A 21,058-nucleotide genomic window follows, 5' to 3' on the forward strand; every position below is an offset into this window, starting at 1 on the left:
ACTCTCCCCATTGCAAGTGGGGTCTAAGATCCATTCCAATGGCCCAGACTTTAGAGATTTTGGGCCTTTTTTTCGCTATTGGATTGCTCCAATAGCATTTCCAAAAATTGGACCCCATTCAATGGGTCGCGGAATATAGCACCCTCTAGGCGAGGCGCAGGCCCGCCTTTGTTTTGTTTTAATTTTTTAACTTTGGGCCAGAACACTGTTCCTAAAGGCATGTTTGTTTGAAAAAAAAGCTAAATAACAGATTTTTGGCTTCTTCGTTTTTTTCCTCTCAATAATTGAACCAAATAGCAGTTAAGGCACTGTTTGGCTAACAGTGTCTTAAAGGCTTTTTTGGGCAAAAAAAAAAGTTTTGAAAATTTGAAAAAAGTGATTTTATTTTCTTTTCAAAATTTTTAATGTTCCTATTGACATTATAGCCATTTTAGGTACTATTTGGCTGACTCAAACAGTGCCTTAATGGCTACATTGGCTAACGAAACAATTTTTTTTTATTTATTTGTTTTCCCTAACATATTGAAATTTATTTTAAAATATGATTTTTTTATTAAAAAAAACTTGTCTTTGTTTTCAATATAAATTTATAAATCAAATAATATTAGATATTGTATTGTTTACAAGATTTCATACATATTGGCTAAATAATTTAATCAACAAATAATTTAATTATTCATTTCAAATAAAACATTACACAATATTAAAAATTTTAAAATTATTAAAATATTAATATTTTTGGATTTAATTATTTATTTCAAATAAAACATTACACAATATTAAAAATTTTAAAATTATTAAAATATTAATATTTTTGGAGAGCAAAAATGCACCATTGGAGTACATGTGATAACTAAAATTTGAAGACTCTAACATACTGACGCGGCTATTAAAAATACTAATGTAACAAATTCGGAAAGTCTAAATTCAAAGAGCCCACGGAGATGCTCTAAGGAGAACAATCGATAAAGTTTGAGAAAAAGTAAAACAAACAAACAAAATGAGTGATTACTATCTTATCTTCATTTCTTAGAGATCCCATGCTAACAAACATATATATATATATATATATATATATATATATATATATATATATATTTTACCTCCTTTTTCATTTCCTTTCCCTCCTTATTTTCAAATTAAATATTGTTTTGCTCCTCTCCTCCTTTTTTTTTTTTTTTCCTTCAACTTAATCCATTAAAATTGTAGGTTTAGAGAAAAATCTATCCCCAAAAAAAAATAAAAAGATAAAATAAATTGGATTTTATCAAGTATACTTGAGCCCAACGAGATTGACTGCAGCTTTGTTGCTATTGGTTGAGTAATGAAAACCAGCTCGTAAGGACTTTACCTTTTACTTAATTACAAATATAACCCTTAAAATAAATAAAAGGTAAATTAGACCTAATTCTGTTTTGTTTGGACGGAACTCGGGCTCGCCGCTCCGTTTGCCTTCCTCCACCTCCGTCGAATTCTGAATTTTCCGGCGACTAGCTGGTCGTATCTCTATTCAGGTACAAACTCGACATATATACATCTTCTTTTTCTTGTATATTATTTGGTTTTACCTCTTCTCCATTACATATTTACACGTTCAACCGATTTGAATTGCAATTCTTGCCTTCATTTGGTAAGTTATATAGTTGTGAAAGCTGTGTGTATATATATGCATATCTACAGATCGTTTATAATTAATTATTTAATAAAAAGTTTTGGTGATCAAGTGAGCGTCAATGTATGGGTTTTGTTTCTAGGGTTTATAGTGGAACAAAGTCTGAGTGGTGGATTTTCATTGTAAACATGGGTGCGTCTGGTTGGTGGAGCCAGAAATATTTATTTGGGTGCCAAACTAGTGAGATGAAGTTAAATTTGAATTTTTTTTAAAACAACTGTGTATATATATATATATATATATATTTACCTTTCTTACAATTCAATTCATAATGTATATTCTTAATTCTCAGGCTACCTCACAGTATTGTAATCCAATGATTGTAAAGGCGTGACCAGGAGCGTCCACGCTATTGTTTTTCGGGTCCTTAACATAACCTAAAAAAATGAAGAATATATGACTTAAAAATGAAGAAGAGAATACAACTTTAATAAATAGAGACTAGAAATTGATATGAAAAAATAAATAAAAAAAAGAGATAGAGATGACAATATGCTTACAAACAAAAAATGAGTCAGTCAAGTGTTTAGCATTCCTTTTCTTCTACTTGAACAAATAATTTATGTGTGTGTCTGTGAATGAAGTCTTAATATACTGTGGCGAGAACTAGACAATAGTGAACACATTTTTCGCTAGATTTGAATTTTCAAGAGGAAGAATAAGTGGATCCAATGGACTTTGAAGGGGCTACATGCAATTTTCCTTTGCAAACTTACCTTTGAAATGAATCTTTTGATCAATTCCTGAGCAACTTTAATTAGTATAACTCTTAATCAAAGTTATATTATTCAAAAGTTTTCTTACTTTTGAGTAATGTGCTGTTCATGCAGCAACAACAATGATACATGTACTGGGTGTTATATTGTGTATACAAAAAGTGCATAGCGGATCACTTAAGTGCCTACCATAGTGCCCAGGCAATCTTTAGGTGTAGTAACTGTTACGTAAGCAAACCTCTGCGGCTCAACAGCCTTTATTTGTCCCTTCATGCTCTACTTAATTTTTTAATTTCCCAATTTCTTACATCTTCTTATAATTGTATGTAATAGTAGTATTCAGTGAATTTGTGTGTGTGTGTGTTTTTTTTTTTTTTTTTTTTTTTTGGGATGTGATCACAATCATCATTATTTGTTTTTATGAAATTCAAATTGCATGATCAAATCACTCACTAATTAAACAATCACACCGCATAGATAAATGCTTCAAGCCTCGATTAGCAATCTTTATTTATTTATTTATCTTTATTTTAGTTCTACTTTTGAGATTAAGGCTCCATCTTGTTTCGATGTAAAACATCTTACGGAAGATGTTTCCCTCTTTTCAGTGTTTTGTAACTCATAAATTTGATTGAAAAACCTTAATATGTTTTCACTTTTACAACTTCATGAGGAAAATGACTTAAAGATCTAATTTCCTTAAGTCATAAGATTACCATCCAATAATAAAGAAAATATTTTACATAAACATGGTGAACAAATTTGTATCCAACATCAAGGTGGTGTAGATGTGCATCCAATGATGTAGATAGCTAGAGGTACTGTTGAACTCCTTGATCACGTCCTCAGTGAGCCCGACCTAAGATCAAGAGCAGATACATGGGGATGAAGGTAGGGTGGGGTGCATAGGATAAGCAAGGGCTGTAGGATTATGGACCCTAATGGTTGTTCAATATACATATATATATATGTGTGTGTGTGTATAGAGAGAGAAAATGAGAGAAGGAAAGGGGTTTTGATGTGAAAAGAGGGGTTAGAGTTTGGAGAGAGTCTATGGACTCCGGACGATTTTGATACATATACGTATGGAGAAGGACAAAGGCTGCTTGCGGGGAATTCACCTAGGCAATTATGAGCGTAATAGATGTTGGAAGTTACGTGTATCTATTATTGATGAAAAAGCTTTTTTGAAATATATATATATTTCAAACATCATAAATTAGATAAAGAGATTTTTACTTTTACATGTAAATTTTTTTGTGAAATGGAGGCTAAAGAAAAATATAGTACATTTTTCATTACTGGTATGGTCATATCAACTATTAAAAGAAAAAGAAGAACATAAGTATATTTGACTAGATTTGTGATGTCTATCAAATTAAAAAGCAACAATTAGCTTTGTCCTATCTTGCACAACTGTCCCCGCTTATTGGAAAAGCCTCCTTAATAATTTTCGAAACATAAAAAAACAGCTTTAAATATAATTGATCAAAAGTAAAGAAGAATATGAAATCTCAAAACAATGTTGCCTATGCTGCATTTGAATCTCCATTCTGTAACTTGTAGGTTTTGAAAATCATTACTTTCGATTGAATTGCCTCAACCTCAACGATGGCATCGGTACTATCTTGATGATCAGTTGTTGAGTGCGTAGCGTGTCTAAAACAAATCCAATAGAAAAATTAGTAAATATAGATATGTGTGTGTGTGTGTGTGTGTGTATGAGAGCGAAATTTTTAGATAAAAATTTACCTTGATGACTATTGGTTTTGGGGTGAGGGTTCCTGGGGTGGGAGTTGTTGTGGTAGGTTAGGACCCCCCACCCCAACAACTCCCACCCCAGGAGCCCTTACCCCAGCAGCAAGAGTTGTTGATCATTACTCATGATTGCATATGAAATCCCAAAACAATGTTGCCTATGCTGCATTTGAATCTCCATTCTGTAGCTTGTAGGTTTTGAAAATCATTACTTATGATTGCATCACCTCAACCTTAACGATGACATCACAAGGGTTCCCGGGGTGGGAGTTGTTGGGGTAGGTTAGGATTCCCAACCCCAACAACTCCCACCCCTGGAGCCCTCACCCCAGCAGCAAGAGTTGTTGGTCATTACTTATGATTGCATATGAAATCTCAAAACAATGTTGCCTACGCTGCATTTGAATCTCCATTCTGTAGCTTGTAGGTTTTGAAAATCATTACTTATGATTGCATCACCTTAACCTCAACGATGACATCGCTACTGTCCTGATGATCAGTTGTCCAGTGCATAGCGTGTCTAAAACAAATCCAATAGAAAATTTAGTAAATATAGATGTGTGTGTGTATGAGAGTGAAATTTTTAGGTAACTCAAAAAAATACCAAAAAAAGGACAGTTGTATAAAGTTGTTCATGTGAATTCACCCTATCTACTAACTATATAGCATTTAAATCCCAACGAAAGAAAATGGTTTGGGAAACTTTTAAAACATTTTTTTGACTTGTGGTACCAACACCAATTTTTTTTAACTTTATAACTAATTTAGAACATGATCAATTATTATTATTATGTCAATCAAAAATTGTCCAGGAGAGAAAATTTTATCTATTAAAGTGGAATTCTTTAGTATTGTCAATACATTTTTAAGAAATCTTTCAAGTAGCATTGAAAAGACCTGATCGACGAACAACATGAACAAGGTACATCTTTTCTTACATTTTTTTCTACATTCACATAAACGTCGGACTCAAGTCCCTCCTCCTCTATTTTTGTAAATTATAATTTCTAAACACACACACACACACACACACACACACACACACATATATGATCTAGTATTGGAATGAGAGCTTTTAGTCCCTCTGTGTTTGATTTGTGCTTACAAAGTGTTTATCTTAATTGGTTTTGCCCACATTGGACTCAAGTCCCTACCCTCTATTTTTAAAATTTATAAACATACATACATATATATATATATATATATATGTGGGAAAGCTAACATCCTTCTTTCATGGGGATGATAAGCTTGTCCGGTGACAAATATGACCTTAATGCATAATATGTAACCCATCTGCTATAAGGTTTTTTATGGAATTTAAAACAATGAATCTATTATGTTCTCTCCTCTTCAATTTACAACTCTCACAAACACAGCAACACCGTCCGACGTTAACACCACCATAAACGCCGGTGCAACCGCCTCTATAACCGGCAGCACCATTACCACAATATCCAGCGGCGCCACCACCAGCTGCCGGTTATGGAGGTGGTTGCGCTGACGGTTATGGTGGTGTTGACGTCGGACGGTGTTGCTGTGTTTTTGAGAGTTGTAAATTGAAGAGGAGAGAGCAGAATAGAATCATTGTTTAAAATTCCAGAAATAACCTTATAGTAGATGGGTTACATATTATGGCATTAAGGTCATATTTGTCACGGGACAAGCTTATCATCCCCATGAAAGAAGGATGTTAGCTTTCCCATATATATAAATATATGTATGTATGTTTAGAAATTTTAAAAATGGAGGGGGAGGGACTTGAGTCCAATGTGGGCAAAACCAATTAAGATAAACACTTTGTAAGTACAAATCAAACACAGAGGGACTAAAAGCTCTCATTCCAATACTAGATCATAAATGTGTTTAGAAATTATAAAAATAGAGGAGGAGGGACTTGAGTCCGACGTTGGCAAAAAGTGTATGTGAATGTAAGAAAAGATGTACCTTGTTAGTGGTGTTCGTCGATCAGGTATTTTCACTGCTGCTTGAAAGATTTCTTAATAATGTATTGATGATACTAGAGAATTCCGCTTTAATAGATTAAATTCTCTCCTGGACAGTTTTTGATTGACATAATAATAATAATTGATCGTGTTCTAAATTAATTAGTTAAAAAAAATCAGTGTTAGGAACAAGTCAAAAAAATGTTTAAGAGTTTCTCAAAGCATTTTCTTTCGTTGGGATTTAAATGCTATATAATTAGTAGATAGGGTGAATTCACATGGACAACTTTATTACAACTGTCCTTTTTTTGTTTTTACTGGTGTCATGTCTTAGTAGGGGCAATGTTACCTAAGCTGCATTTGAATCTCCATTCTGTAGCTTGTAGGTTTAAAAAATCATTGCCCTTAATTTAAACATTTGTCCCTTGGGATCCATTAGTATGAGCTATGAAGTCTAGATACTTCTAAGGAGCAGCCATATCCATGTGCGTCTCTATGTCTAATGCTACTCTTTTCGTCACTCTTAGAAACTTTAGGACACTAGTTGTCCAAAAAATTTCCAGAAGAAATTGAATATCATACACATGGCCATGCAGTGTTTTTTTTTTTTTTTTTTTTTTTTTTTTTTTTTTTTTTTTTTTCTCATAAGAATGATGAATTTATTAATTTCTAATTTTATCTTTTCTAGCCTGCCACTCATCCATTGGTCATGCTTTTGTATGAAATGTTCGTTTTGATTAGGCTAAATAATCTTTCTCTAGGTCTTTAATTAGCTATGCTCATTAACATCGTGTGATTTCGCATGGTGAGCGTGATCGTTTATGTTGTTTATGAATACGGTGGTCCTATTAGTAGTAATAGGCAGCTCATATTTCTTTGTAGTATACCGACATTATTAGATTTCTTTGAAAAATTTCAACCACCAATATGGCTTTAGCCGAAGGTCTGGTGCATTGGTGAACGGTCTTAATTCCTTGAGAATTTTAACACTTAAAATCCCTTGACTATAAATAGTAAGTCCCGTATCCAGACCTCACCTCTCTTAATATATGTTACCTAGTTGTGTAAGGTGCTCCGTGCTTATTATCCACTGGGCATCTAAAAATTTTGCCATTAATCGTATCATCATTTATTGTGTTCATGGCAGTATCATAGCGTTTGCTTTCTTGGGCATGCAATAGTTCTGTATCTTATGTTGAAAAAATGAAGGGGGCAATCTAGATAACACAACAATCAATTAGATAATGTTTGAGATGCTAATTATGTTCTAAATTGTCATAACTAAAGAACATGATTGCCTATTATGACCAATGAATTATCATTGTGCCTCTGATACACACTTGCAAAAGGTGCAAAATCAAGACATTTTGAGTAAAAAAACATAGAACATGATAATTCTTGTGAGGAACATTTTAGTATCTCACTGCATGTAAAAACAGTGCCTGTGTTGCTCTAAATTTGTGAAATGGAAGTGTTCAAGTTGTGTTGGTTGCTGGAGCTGCAGGGTGCCTTGATAAAGACAACCATGAATTCGTTATTTATTAATTCTTCTGGGTGAAATGACCATCTGTGTGTGTGTTTGTTTTTGATGGTGGTGGATTGGTGGTTTGTTACCTTAAAGTTCATTGTCTTTTTGGGCATTATTTTATGCTGATTGCTGTTATTGACTTTGAATTCACCTCCCGAAGTTGCAGATGGATAGTGAAGCCAGTGACCAACAACCCAAGCAGCAAGAACGGTTAAGAACTAGATGGACAGCATCCCTTGACAAGATATTTTCAGACTTGGTTGTTGAGCAGATTCAACTTGGGAACAGACCAAACAATATTTTTGACAAAAAAACTTGGAACCATATACGCAATGAATTTAATAAGCAAACAAATCTCAACTTCAATAACAACCAATTGAGGAAGCATTTAGATGTGTTGCGGACACGTTACTATAATCTGAAGTCTGCTTATGATCAAAATGACTTCACTATGGAAGATTCTTGTTGCATTGGATTTGACCTCTGGGAAGACATTGTTGTACGTTTCCTTAGCGTTAGCTTTTCCTTAAAATAATATTATTAACGTTGTTGTTATTAGTATTATTATTGTGTTCTGATTTAATTGTTTACTTTAGGCACAACCTAAGCCCGAAACAACCAAGATTAAGGATTGTCCCATTTATGATCAGCTATGCACAATATTTGCAGACTCGGGGAGTGATGGGAAATATGCCCAATCAAGTCACTATGAAGAATTGGACAAGTCTCATGGGAAAATCCCAGCAGCATTAACTTTACATCAAGAAAGTGAAAGCCCACATCCAAAAACTCCATCATCAAGATTTGCACAAGGAAATGCTTCTTCAGCACAAAATACGAGCAAGAACACCGCAGAGAGAAAGAGAAAGCGTCCATCGGAAGCAGGCTCTTCTCCAGGCAGAAGCAGGAAAGATCAAGAAATATTTGATGCCATGGCAGGCGCTATGTTAGAGATGGTTGCTGCTTCAAAGTCGAGGATGGTTGCCACGCCTCAGAGTGATGACAGATTTACAATAACTAAATGCATCAAAGCTTTGGATGAGATGGAAGGGATTCAGGATGGTCTATACTTTGCTGCTCTGGATCTCTTCGAGGACCCCAATCTGAGAGAGACATTCATCTCTCTTAAAGGAAACAAAATACGTTCGGCATGGTTGCAAGGGAAGTGCAGTAATGGACCCTAATGTTGGGATGACAGTTTTGGTTAAGAGATGGTATCAAGATCATGGTGTTCATAATGTAAGACTTTATGGTTAATGTATGAAATGTTCTGCTTTGCCAGAGGAAGAACAAGGATGAGATGATGTTCTAGTGATGGGGTTGCACACAACACCGTTCAAACTGTCAATGTGATCCGGGCCAATTCAAACAGTGCTGTTTCGTTCGGTTCGGTTCTTTGACTCAACGGTTTGGTTCTAGTTCAAAAAAATCAAACCAATTTGGACGAACCGTGATATGTATATATTTGGTGTCATCTGATTGATTGTACGTTTTGCTAACATAAGCTTGCATCATTTCAAGCTAAGGTGATATGTGCACATTTTTTGAACTTTAACCCTCATTTACAATAAATATTAGTAAAATTATTTTCTTTTTCTATTTTAGTAGATTTAAATATTAAAATGCACTCCTTGGGTAGATAATACAAGTCACAAAAATCGGATTGAATAAGGCTTTATTAGGTTAAACATGGTTAATATTATTATACTCAAAATTCATCATTATGATTCAATTCGTATCCAAGTTTTGCAAGACCAATAGTATCAACTTGGTACTAATTTACCCTCAATGCCAATGCATATTTACCAAATGATCCAGCAGACAATGGTCCTAATCCTTAGCTATGTAGTCTTAAAATAAATGACCATACAAAATGTCGTCAACAAAAATATTTGACAAGTGCACATCTGATAAAACAATATAAATCATCAATAAGATATGATGACTGAAAATATTTTTTTTCTGAATGGTCTAAAAGACAAGCAGTGCCTCCGAAGATAACAAAATTAGGAGTTACAAAATGGAGGTAAAAAATATTACAAGAAACAGATTATGAATACAACAATAAATAAATTCTTTTGAGAATTATGGAGTTTGTGTTGGATTTCCTCCTTCAATTGTATAAAAAACCAGCATTTCTTCCTCCAATGGATGAGTTTCGCCAACTATGACAATGCAATGTAAAGGTCCTCCAAAGTCGACTGTAAGCAATTGCCTCATTGAACCTGCAACTACCATTTGATCCTCGCTCCCCAATCTGGCAAAACCAACGCAAGTAGTTTCTTCATTGTATGCTGCAAATAGCAACCGAGAAGAAAATTAGTACAAAAAACATAATATTATTACTTGGACTCCCTCAAAAACACAAAGGCCAAACAAGGGAAATTCTGGAAGAAGTTGGACATTCAAGAAGGCAGTGATACAAGAGGTAATAAAACACAACCCTATTGTCAGGGCAAGAGGTGCAGAAGCAGCTTGGCTTTTGTTGTACGATTAGAACACATATAACTGAAATTCACCATGACAAGCCCACCTAAGGGGAGAAATACCAAAACAGGGTCCCAACAGTAGGAAAAATGACCTCGTTTACAGGTTCTGCCCAGATTTTCTTATTTTTTTTTTTATATTTTTTTTCCCAGTGTCTATTAACTTTTACATCTGTGAGTTTGCTTCCTCAATCTTGAGAGACAAATGACCAATTAAAGTTCCTTGGCAATACAGTAAAAATACTTAATTAGAACATTGTAAGATTCAATGATCGGCAATCTAATTAAAACAAACAGGAGTTTGCTTTGACACCCGGCTGTTCAAAAAGGCCAGAAATAAATTTGTATGCTGCATAAAGAGAATCTCAATAAATTGCAAAAATAATAATAATAATAATGATATCACATTGCCTGTATGGTGTTTTTTAACCCCTACACACCAAAACAAGCACGAGTGAGTTGCAACACCTCATCCTACCCAACTTCCACAACCCTTACCCCTGCCACCATAGTGTCCAGGAGCTTAACCTCCCAAGTCCAAACCTCATTTATCGAGGTCACTTGGGATTCCCCCTACATACCCTTCAAGAAACAGCTTGTAAATTATAATAGTTATTTCTTTTTAATTTAACACTTCTATAAATTATTCAGACTGGTCAGATGCTGAGAGCTTTAAGCATAAAACGTGCAAATCGGTTCTAAGGCATTTCATATTGCAACTCTTTCAATAAGTGTGGCAGACATCTTCTGATATTGTTCCAGTCAATCTTCATCTCTTATTATTCATCCCTACATCTTATTTACACTTTAAAACCTATAATCATACCATGAGCCAACCCCAAAATAAATAGTTGACCTGAACACTGGTCTCCCCAATAAAACTAAACACCATATTATGAGAAAGTTTCTGAGTGAAAATTAGTGACCTAATAATAACAAATATAAAGTCAAGCTCTTGCTGTTAAATAACAATACATGACAAATGAATTTACCAAATTAAAACAAGAATTGAGCAAACCGAACAAAGCCAATCAATACATCCTATTCCTGCCTCCAATAGCATGGCAATATGACCCAGTAATAATATTTTACACAATCAAATGATCATGATAATACATTCACCAAACTTTCCTTGTACCCAAAAAGAATCCTCTACAATTCAAATATTATGTTTAAAATTTAGAATATAAAATCTTCCCATCATACGATTTAACATGGCGTATTCTAATGGTGGATCATCAGGATTTTTTGGCACTGTGCATACAAGAACGCCGCAGTAAACTACAACAACCAGACTGGGCAACAATTTTTTCCTTAGATACAAACATGTTCATGCCCTGTGTACGGATTAGGAGATTCTTTTTTATCTTTTTCTTTTTGTTCCCCTTTATTTTTGGAGGGGGGGGGGGGGAGATCAAACTCAACCGAATCATCTTACCAGCAAGCCAGCAAAACATTGGTAAATAATAGGTTCTGAGCAACCAAATTGAAGAAATGGAAACTCAAATATACCAAAGTGAAGACAAAGGTGGCCAGAGAAGGTTAAAACTCATGATTAATGTGTTTAAAAAATTAAAAATTATCAGATTTTACCACCAAAGCCTTGGCTTGAGTGGTATGTCCTCCACCTCCCCATAGGGATGGTTGAGGGTTCAAGTCCCAACAATAACACATGTTTGTGTGTGAGTATATTTTTTTCCTAGTTGTGTGACTGTATTTACCAATAGGAAAAAGGAATTAAAAATAACAAATAAAAAATACCAAATTCTCCATGCTTTTGCTCCACCTCCAATAGTTGCTCAACTGCATTGCTTATTGTCATATATCTTGGTGGTTCATACTGTTTTTTTCCTCTGAGAATATCATAAGGGCAAACCAATTTATAAAGTCTAAGCGGCAGCGAAAGAATGCCAAACAAAAAATTAATAAAAGAAGTCATGTAAAAATAAAATAAAATAAAAGATTCAGAATCAATCTGAATTTCTGACCTGCACAAGGATTCCAATGTGGGTTCCTTCACACGTATATCTGCAGATTTAAGATATGTGCAATGAGTATTTCAAGATAATCACACCAAAAATAAACAAAATTACTGACTTTTCACTCAGTACAGCAAAAATCTTAAGATTTAAATTTTCCATCTTTTTCATCCGAGTCAAAAGAAAATGATTGTGTTTAACCGTTCATAAAGGATAAATGAGAAACAAAGAACAAGATGTGGGTCTTTGATGTCACGGCATTAGGAATAAAGGAGAGATTTTAATTGTTCAACGGCAGTTAAATTGATGGGTTCCAATATGAAGGGACAATAGCCTATCATCACTATAATAAGACTACGACAAGATACATCGTATGTCTCTGGTGCCTCTTGATATATAGATCACATCTTAATATCTAAGATCTTCATCTTACGAATGGGTTTCTTAAAGACCAAGAACTAGAACATAGCAAACTTAATATGAAAAAAATAACAAAAACTTAAAGAATGGATGTGTGTGGGTACTGAATGGGATTTGATGCCATGAAGTAGTTCATATGAAGGGTCATGATGTTATACAATTTTGATAGGTCACACGATAAAAGCAGCCAAAGGTTTCAATAACTAAAAAAAGTAATAGTTTGTTTACAAATATCAACAATCTAAGCAGTAAAAGCGATGTTTTCACCTAACAAGCAAAGAGTGTGCAATCCAAGCTTGCGATTTCTTTGAATTTTCTCATAAAAACTATCAGGCCTCCATGTTTCAGTAAAAAAAGGTATGGAAACAGTCTCTCCATAACGATATAGTTGTAGACCACAAATTCCGACTGCATTCATCACTGATGCATTGTGTACCACCTCGACTTCCACCCCCAACTTCTTCGCTCGAACAACAAGATCAGTGTGTGTTGTTGCTCTGCAATTGATTTTAGGAGACAAGAGAAAGATGACAGTTAGTGAAGCCAATCAATAAAGAACACCCAATAGAAACATTTATGAACATGAAGAAACAAGAAAGCACATGTATGTTAAGCTATCTATTCTTTTTTGCCTTCCGTTGGTTATAAATACTGTGCAAAGAAAATTATCAGGCAAAATTATTCCTTGGAATTCTGAGCTTCATAATAAATGCAAAGCACCCTACCCCTACCTTCTTCTTTTCTGCCTGTGGCTCACAATGTTATACAGTACATGTCACAAAGGATAGTCAGAAAGTTGAAATTACTCTACTTAATGAGATCAATCTATTTGAAAACATCCAAACGATACCAACAATCGCACCACCAATAATTTCTAATATTCATTTGAGCACCAACTCACTATTTACACTTCAAATTGAATTCTAAAATTTATTATATATTTACTATGAATTTTTGCAATAGTTTTGGGCACCGATGTTCAAGGCAGCAAGATTATGGTGACTCCAAACTCATCCTGTTTCCTGCGTATGTTTCCCAAGCTTCATTGTAGCCATAAACCAACATATTTTAGCAACTTGAAGCATCATGTACAAATCAACTAACGATGCCTAAATAAATTTCAAGAACAAATAACATAATTATCCACACCCGATTGAACAACTCAAAACTCCTTTATAATGTACATATCTAACACCGAAAACATATAGACAAAAGAATCGAATTATAATGCAAAACAACACAAATAATTGATTAACAATAAACCACTCTAGCAGCAAAATATTCAATGACCATAAAAGCAAATTCATACCCAAAAGGGTCACCAACTACAAGGAAACCAACATCAGACCCACGAGCTTCGGACAGTATATCGTCTGCTTTTTCTTCAACCATCTCTCTGTCTGCAAGCGTGACTGACTTCCCATACAGTTCCTCCTGCAAAGGAATTGAAATTTATTTACAAATTAAGAGAAAATGAAATTGACAAGTCTTTCAAATTAGTTTAACAAATATTATAGTGAAATATTTAAAATTGACAAGTTTCTAAATTTCATTTCTTTTTCCCGAATTCAAAAAATCGACAATGTATGTTACATACAAGATTGATGATAATTCAGAGATCAAGGAGAGAGAGAGTAAGAGAGGTTGTACCAGAGTTGAGAGACCATGAGAAGAGAGGCCGAAAGAGAGGAGAGAAGTGTAGGCCTCTATGTACACCTTGTGACATCTCTTCACCGCTTCGAGACCTCTGAGGGTGATGTCTTTCTCGTTCCCCAAACCCAGACCTATTATATACAACATCCCTTTTCTTCTGTCTTCTGATTTATATATAAATATATATAGAGAGAGAAATACAAGCTTATATATAGAGGGATACAAGCTTCTTCTGATGATGATGATCAACAATCTGGACAAAAGCCCTTGGGTTTGTTTCAGCACTCAGCAGATAGTTAAACCCTAAATCGTGGTTGGGTTTTGATGAACACATTTTTTCTGAAAGAAATCCTTTATTCTGTATTATATATAATAGTCTTCGTAACAGAAGGACAGACCGTCGATATGTCCGAGTGGTTAAGGAGACAGACTTGAAATCTGTTGGGCTTCGCCCGCGCAGGTTCGAACCCTGCTGTCGACGATTTAATATTTTTTCACATTATTTCCATATTGTATTATTATTATTTTTTATCTTATTAGCCATATGTTACCATTAATAAATTTTTGGGACTCCACAAAATTCAATTTTATTTCGGGTTTCTCCAATGGGGGTAACAACACCCGTATGTTACCATTAAATGTTTAAAACAACTTTTTTTTTAGAATAGAGCACATTTCCTTTGATTGAGACAAATTTTGGTTTTTGACATGCATGATTTTTGAACGTGTATATCATATTCTTTGGGCCCTGAATGAAAATTGATACATGTAGTATCATGTGAGCAAGTACTAATTAAAAAGGTTGAAAGATAATAAAGTTCGTCGATCAGGTCGTTTCACTATTGTATGGACAAAATTGTGCAATATTTTCTTGTATATATCACAGCTTCATGAGGTGGCCAGAAATGGGAAGATATAGTTCAAGGGGCATATCCCAGACATGTATTATATCAATGAAACCCCAGCTTCCCCAAGACAGTATATATATACAAGCATGGACTATATATTGAGTTTATCTTGTCCTCGGCTTTGTGGTTTCTAAACATGCTAGTAGATGCTACTGAGTGTTTGCTCTTAAACAATTGCAGCAGCTCATCATTATATATATATATATAGTTATGGAGGCAGCAGCAGCACAAAGAAAAATGATGAGCTGCTGCAATGGTTTAAGAGCAAACACTCAGTAGCATCTACTAGCATGTTTAGAAACCGCAAAGCCGAGGACAAGATAAACTCAATATATAGTCCATGCTTGAGTGCTTTCTACTGGAAGAATAAAATTCAATGAGGATTTGGTTCGTCCGACAGGTCACTGACATCCGGCTTTGTTTGCAGTACTCATTTGAAAGTAATCCATTGAATTTAAATCCGACATGTGAAATGAACATCAGTCAAAAATCCACAAATCAATTGTTACAAAAAAGGATGTGTATTGCTGGTTGAATCATACATAATATAAAGGCATCAGAAAGAATTTGACAATTTGAGGGGGGAAGGGAGAAATTGAACATATGTGGGGAAGGTGTTTTACAAAGGCGTGTTGGTTCCTCAGCTTTTTCACAATTGAATTAAATAGTCCGCAACTTGAGTCCAGAATCCATCACTAATCATCATCTTTGAATTCTCTGTTTAACCAAAAAAAACAGCCAAAAACCATATTTTTCACTAATCTCATTCATCCAAGAGGAAGCATACGATTCTCATCATCCCAGAAGCAAAATTGCCAAAAAAAGAGATTTTTTTTTTTTTTTATTATTGCTCTGTGATTCTGGTAATAACAAACTAGTTATAGAAGAAATCTACTTCTGGCTCTTCATATCTCAAATTGCAACAGTAGCTTTCTGAACTTGGTTTTTCATTTAATATTGCTCAACTGTGAGCTTGAATCCAAATGATCATAATGTGCATATAGAGGAAAACTTCCTGTTTTCTGATCAGCTTTGTTGCATAAATGATAAAAACCATGACTAAAGTCTCATACCTGCGATCAAGGTATCTAGGTTGAATTCCAGAGCCTTGACAGGTGGTGCACGTCAAATTACCAGCACCGTCACAATTAATGCATCGTGAGACTTCTTTCTCGTCCCCACCAAGATTCACTGTCACACTGCCAGTTCCCATGCAAAATCTGCACTTCTCTGGGAAAAGTTCCATTTAATTTTAGTCATTCAATTATAATTCTAGATATTACATATCATTTCTAGAGCATCATACACATAAATATATTGGTTTGCTTCTTTCATACTGCTAACTTGATTTCAGTGGAGAATTTGCTATCGTTACTTTTATATGTTTTTTAGTTTCTATACTATACTAAGATTCCTTCAGTTGGACAACTGCCCTTTCTGTCCCCAAAAAAACCACTGTAGCTAATTGTGTACACATCAACAACACATTAAAAAAAATGAACGGAAAAAGTTAGGTTGATTTAGCATATTATACTCTTGTACGTGATAAAGGAGGGGCTATCAAACATGAGAATGCATGTACGAGTCCAAGAGTCCAAGGGTATTTATGTGCACAAATAATGCAAAAAGATCCATACCCAACCCACTCCTCCAAGGACTCTCAATTATGGAGACCACAATGGTTAGTGACCTTCTTTATACTGCGTGCGACTGGAAAGCAAAGCATTGGATACCCATAGGTTACAGCCATCATTTTCCTAGACATGCTAGAAGGACCTTAGAAATTTTTAATAAACAAGTAAATGAAGTCATATGTGTTCAGAGAATAAGGTGACCTGAATAGGTCAAAATTGAGAGGTTCAATTAGTATGAGTGGTATTCTCACACCACTTCAAATTATTCTATGGATGCACGGCTTTGGCTTGATGAAAACAAAAAAGGACTTTTCACCAAGACAGCAATACAAATAATGCAACCCAGTGATCCTGCATATGTGTAGTGTTTGGACGTCACACAATTCTTCTAAATGGGTGGCGCACTCATGCTCCGCGCACACCCTTGTTCCCAAACCAACTATGTGTGACTTAGATCTTGTCGTTTTCAAGCTCCCACCCCCGCTCCCACACCAGCTCCATCTGACTTAGGTTGGGACTTGGGAGAGGAAAATTAAATTGTACAAAGTGATCCTGCATATGTGTAGTGTTTGGACGTCACACAATTCTTCTAAATGGGTGGCGCACTCATGCTCCACGCACACCCTTGTTCCCAATCCAACTATGTGTGACTTACATGTTGTCGTTTTCGAGCTCCCGCTCCCACACCAACTCCGTGTGACTTAGGTTGGGACTTGGGAGAGGAAAATTACATTGTACAAAGTGACTACTCTTGATACACCAATATGATACTTTAGACATTACTTTATACAAAGTGACTACTCTTGATACACCAATATGAAATATAATTTATCAGTGACTCTTAAAATTTTAAAAAAAACTATAAGATAATAACAATTCAGATAGAGAGTTTCAAGTGCAATAATTTGAAGTACCACAACTATTAGACACACACGAGATAATTCATGATTGTTGACACCAGCATTAAATCATTGGAGAAGACTTTTATAGTTGCTAACACAACACACCAGTAATTAACAAGTGTTGTTTGCCTCAGCAAGAGATACAATGGTTACCAAAACCAAAATCACAACAACAACAAAAAATGTATAATGATAAACCTGCATTGTAGTAGTCCAAGTACAAAATTATCTACACCAAAATCTTATGAACAGAAAATTCAAATTAATTATCTACACTAAAAGTATGACTCAAAAAGTATCCAAATTAATAGCTACACTGAATTTTGAACTCCTTTTGTCAGTCATATAAAACCGACATTAACTTCTTCAGAACAAAGTTAAGCTAAGACAATCAAATGCATTAGATGTTGTAGCCATAATGAAATTTGAAATTTTTCATGAAATGAGTTTATTGATGCTATTGATCCTTTTGCTTGCAAGGTAGGTACTTCCTAGTTCATACCAGGAGCTTTTAGAGATTTATAAATGTAGATTATCCCATAGTTCTAACATAACAATGTGATAACTGCACCCTAAAGTGCCCCGAAGTTGACAAAGTACAGTAAAAGTGAAGTCCAAGAGCAAAAGTGAGGAATGCACCAGTAACGACTAAGAATTCGAAATGACTAGAGAACTTGAGCATATGATATGGCTGGATCGAATAAGAACTCACATAAGATTGTGTGTGTTGGGGGGGCATCAGAGGGAGGGTGGGGCCGTGGAGGCTGTATGTGTCCCAAAAGGAAAATACTTGATTTTAGTACCAATAGACATTATAATTGGCTTGTGCAAGCTGTCACAAATAATCCCCTATGGCACAGAACTAACAACGATTAAGTTGTACTAAGCATGACAAGCAATGGGCTTCTATTTATTTTCTTTTTCCAAATCTCTAACCAGTTAAATAAATGGAATAGATTCAGGTGCTAAATAATTGATATGGTATATGAACTAGGTATGGAAGCAACTAAACATTGGGAATAAGTCAAATTACACATCCAAAATACAGTAATAAACACAAGGGAATGGAGGACCACTTACGAGCACCAGACCCGCTGCAGGGGAAGCATGGCTGGGTATTCTCTCGCTTTGCCTGCACACATATACATGTATTATGTGTGTGTATATATACACACATATATATGTCTCAATTGCATATTGCAAACATAATAATACTGGTACATTATGGGAGAGAACTTACTGCATTATCAATTTGGGTTTCGTAGAAAACTGGAATTCCAACCCCAATAGCAATGCTCATAACCCCTACTGATATTGCCACTATCTGCCAATAAATTTAATTTTTTATCAGATAAATTTCTTAAAATAACAATAAAAAATTCTTAGTTGGAGAATGATGGAGAGCTAGAGAGAGATAACCGTGTTTTGATCAAGATCAATAGCTCTGATACATGGATAAGACACTGGTGACCGTTGATTTCTTGCGGACTTAAAGGAGACAGAAGAAGAAGAAGAAGAAGAAGAAGAAGAAGAGAGCTTGAGAGGGCAGTATACGAATGGAGATTGAAGAACACGAGTAGGAGAAACTGCACTCAACATTTTTCCTTATTGTGTGTGTTTCTCTCTCGCACACAAAATCACACTGGTTTGGTTGGTTTATTAGGAGGAATGAGGATCAGTGGAGGTCATAGAAATTAGAAGTGGAGAGAGAGACTGAAGACCACCGAATTCGATTGGGAACGCAAAATGCAAAATTTGTGAAGTTGGATTATGTGGGTCACAATCAATATGGACCACACACTTGGGTTCGGAAGTTGAAAAATAACCATTTTTTTATAGGGTAATTTACTTAAACCTCTGGTATTATTTGTCATAATTATAGGGAAAGATTTGAGAATTTACTCAATACTCTTATAACAATAAAAATATCCTACACATACCTCCCTTATGTTAGAGTCAAGTCAATAATGGAATATGTACAAATTTTACTAAAATTCCCATAATGCCCTTATCTCTTTCAATTGATATATATATATATATATATATATATATATATATGATTCAATTGCGGTTGTGGCTCTTGTTGAACAGCAATCTGATCCATGTGACGGCCCTGGTTTTTAGGCCAGTGCGTCAGTAATGAACCGAAAGGATGATCCGATAACGGATCCGAAATGCGAAAGCAAAAACAAAAAAAAAATAAAACTCTAAGAAGTCAAAGTGACCTTCTATGAGGTCGTGGAACTCAATGAGAATTGATGCAGAAGTAAAAGATCGAAAATATGACAAATAAGCCCCCAAAGGCAGAATAGTCATTTTACATGGAAATTACTTCCCTAGAATGTATATTATTTCTGAGACACATCCATGACTTCCTGTGAAGTCACAGAACTCAAAAGAAAGTAGCGGAAGCGAAATTACAAGAAAACCGGACAAAAATAGCCCCAAGGGCAAAATGGTTATTTCTGAAAAAATATGAATTCGGGTGCTACCGAGCACACCACTGGGAAGATAACGAAAAATTAATCAAGATGGACTCAAGAATCGCATGATTCGGAGTCCGGACGAAGGAGAAACGGCAAGACGAAGAAAAACGAGCACTTAAAGCAAAAGGGTAAACTGGTAATTATCCAAGAAGATCTGGATGAAATAGAGCACACCGTTGGATAGACGACGAAAAATTAGTCAAGTTCAAAAAAAAATTCACTCGATTTGGAGTCCGGACGAGGGAGAAAGGAGGGTTTGCAGGTACGTGAAGTCGAAAACCAACTACGAGCACGAAAAGTGAGGTTGTGCTAAAAAGTGACAAACGAGGAAAAGACAAAATAGAGAAAATGACGAAATACGGAAAATGACGAAAAGTGAATAGTGTCGAAAAACGAAAAATGTGAGAATGACTCGGTCCTCAAAGGAGGTTGTTAATCCAAGGAAAAGAGTCTCGGAAATCATTCCAGAGCACTCGAAACGACACTAAGTGATGAAAAACTGAACTCAGAAAGGAAAAGTATAACGGAAAAAAAAAATATCCGTGAAAATCTAAGAAAAGGGAAAGGAAGGAAAATGACCGGGTCATTACAATCCACCTAAGTTGTTTCAATGGTAAGAGGTTTCTCCACTATACGTTCTTCCTTCTCCCTCTCATCCTCATCATTATATTTCGTTTCTTCTTATTCTTCTTCACTCAATTGCGTTGGTGGGTGTTCTTTAACTGCAATTTGGTGGGTGTTCTGTTGCCTTTTCATCACTCAATAGTAAGAGGTTTTTCCACTATATGTTCTTCCTCCTCCTTCTCATCTTCATCATTATATTCCGTTTCTTCTTCTTCTTCTTCACTCAATTGTGTTGGTGGGTGTTCTTCAACTGCAATCTGGTGGGTGTTCTGTTGCCTTTTCATCACTCTAACTTCAATAACCTCTGACACCATCGATATGTTTTCTGTATACTCTTTCACTTTTTTTT

The 21,058-nt window shown here is 35.1% G+C and overlaps 3 protein-coding genes and 1 non-coding gene across 5 annotated transcripts; 2 read left to right on the top strand and 2 right to left on the bottom strand.

Moving 5' to 3' along the window:
• The first annotated feature begins 1,396 nt into the window (after positions 1-1,396).
• LOC132277291 (L10-interacting MYB domain-containing protein-like) lies at positions 1,397-9,216 on the top strand. Of its 2 annotated transcripts, none has more exons than XM_059779111.1 (3): positions 1,397-1,514; positions 7,778-8,116; positions 8,214-9,216. In XM_059779111.1, the coding sequence occupies exons 2-3, from the start codon at positions 7,784-7,786 to the stop codon at positions 8,799-8,801; spliced, it is 921 nt and encodes a 306-aa protein (XP_059635094.1). In that variant the 5' UTR covers positions 1,397-1,514; positions 7,778-7,783; the 3' UTR covers positions 8,802-9,216. The 2 variants fall into 2 exon arrangements, with proteins under 2 accessions (XP_059635094.1, XP_059635093.1); XM_059779110.1 differs by having other exon boundaries at positions 1,398-1,514; positions 7,784-8,116.
• A 292-nt stretch (positions 9,217-9,508) lies between these two features.
• Positions 9,509-14,478, bottom strand: LOC132277292 (probable diphthine methyl ester synthase). The gene is made up of 6 exons (XM_059779112.1): positions 14,153-14,478; positions 13,812-13,936; positions 12,770-12,999; positions 12,092-12,131; positions 11,865-11,956; positions 9,509-9,911 (listed from the first exon to the last, which is right to left on the bottom strand). Exons 1-6 carry the CDS (start codon positions 14,300-14,302, stop codon positions 9,703-9,705), a joined length of 846 nt encoding a protein of 281 aa, XP_059635095.1. The 5' UTR covers positions 14,303-14,478; the 3' UTR covers positions 9,509-9,702.
• Positions 14,479-14,554: 76 nt separating this feature from the next.
• TRNAS-UGA (transfer RNA serine (anticodon UGA)) lies at positions 14,555-14,636 on the top strand. The gene has a single exon. It is a non-coding gene; the product is annotated as a tRNA-Ser (tRNA).
• A 906-nt stretch (positions 14,637-15,542) lies between these two features.
• On the bottom strand, positions 15,543-19,329 carry LOC132278805 (protein SPA, chloroplastic). The gene is made up of 5 exons (XM_059780702.1): positions 19,019-19,329; positions 18,840-18,923; positions 18,680-18,731; positions 16,137-16,293; positions 15,543-15,780 (listed from the first exon to the last, which is right to left on the bottom strand). The coding sequence occupies exons 1-5, from the start codon at positions 19,196-19,198 to the stop codon at positions 15,759-15,761; spliced, it is 495 nt and encodes a 164-aa protein (XP_059636685.1). The 5' UTR covers positions 19,199-19,329; the 3' UTR covers positions 15,543-15,758.
• Positions 19,330-21,058: the final 1,729 nt, after the last annotated feature.

Source organism: Cornus florida, unplaced genomic scaffold (assembly GCF_030987335.1).
Source record: "Cornus florida cultivar Cherokee Brave unplaced genomic scaffold, ASM3098733v1 CherokeeBrave_3.0.0_Hap2_Chr10, whole genome shotgun sequence".
Lineage (NCBI taxonomy): Eukaryota > Viridiplantae > Streptophyta > Magnoliopsida > Cornales > Cornaceae > Cornus > Cornus florida.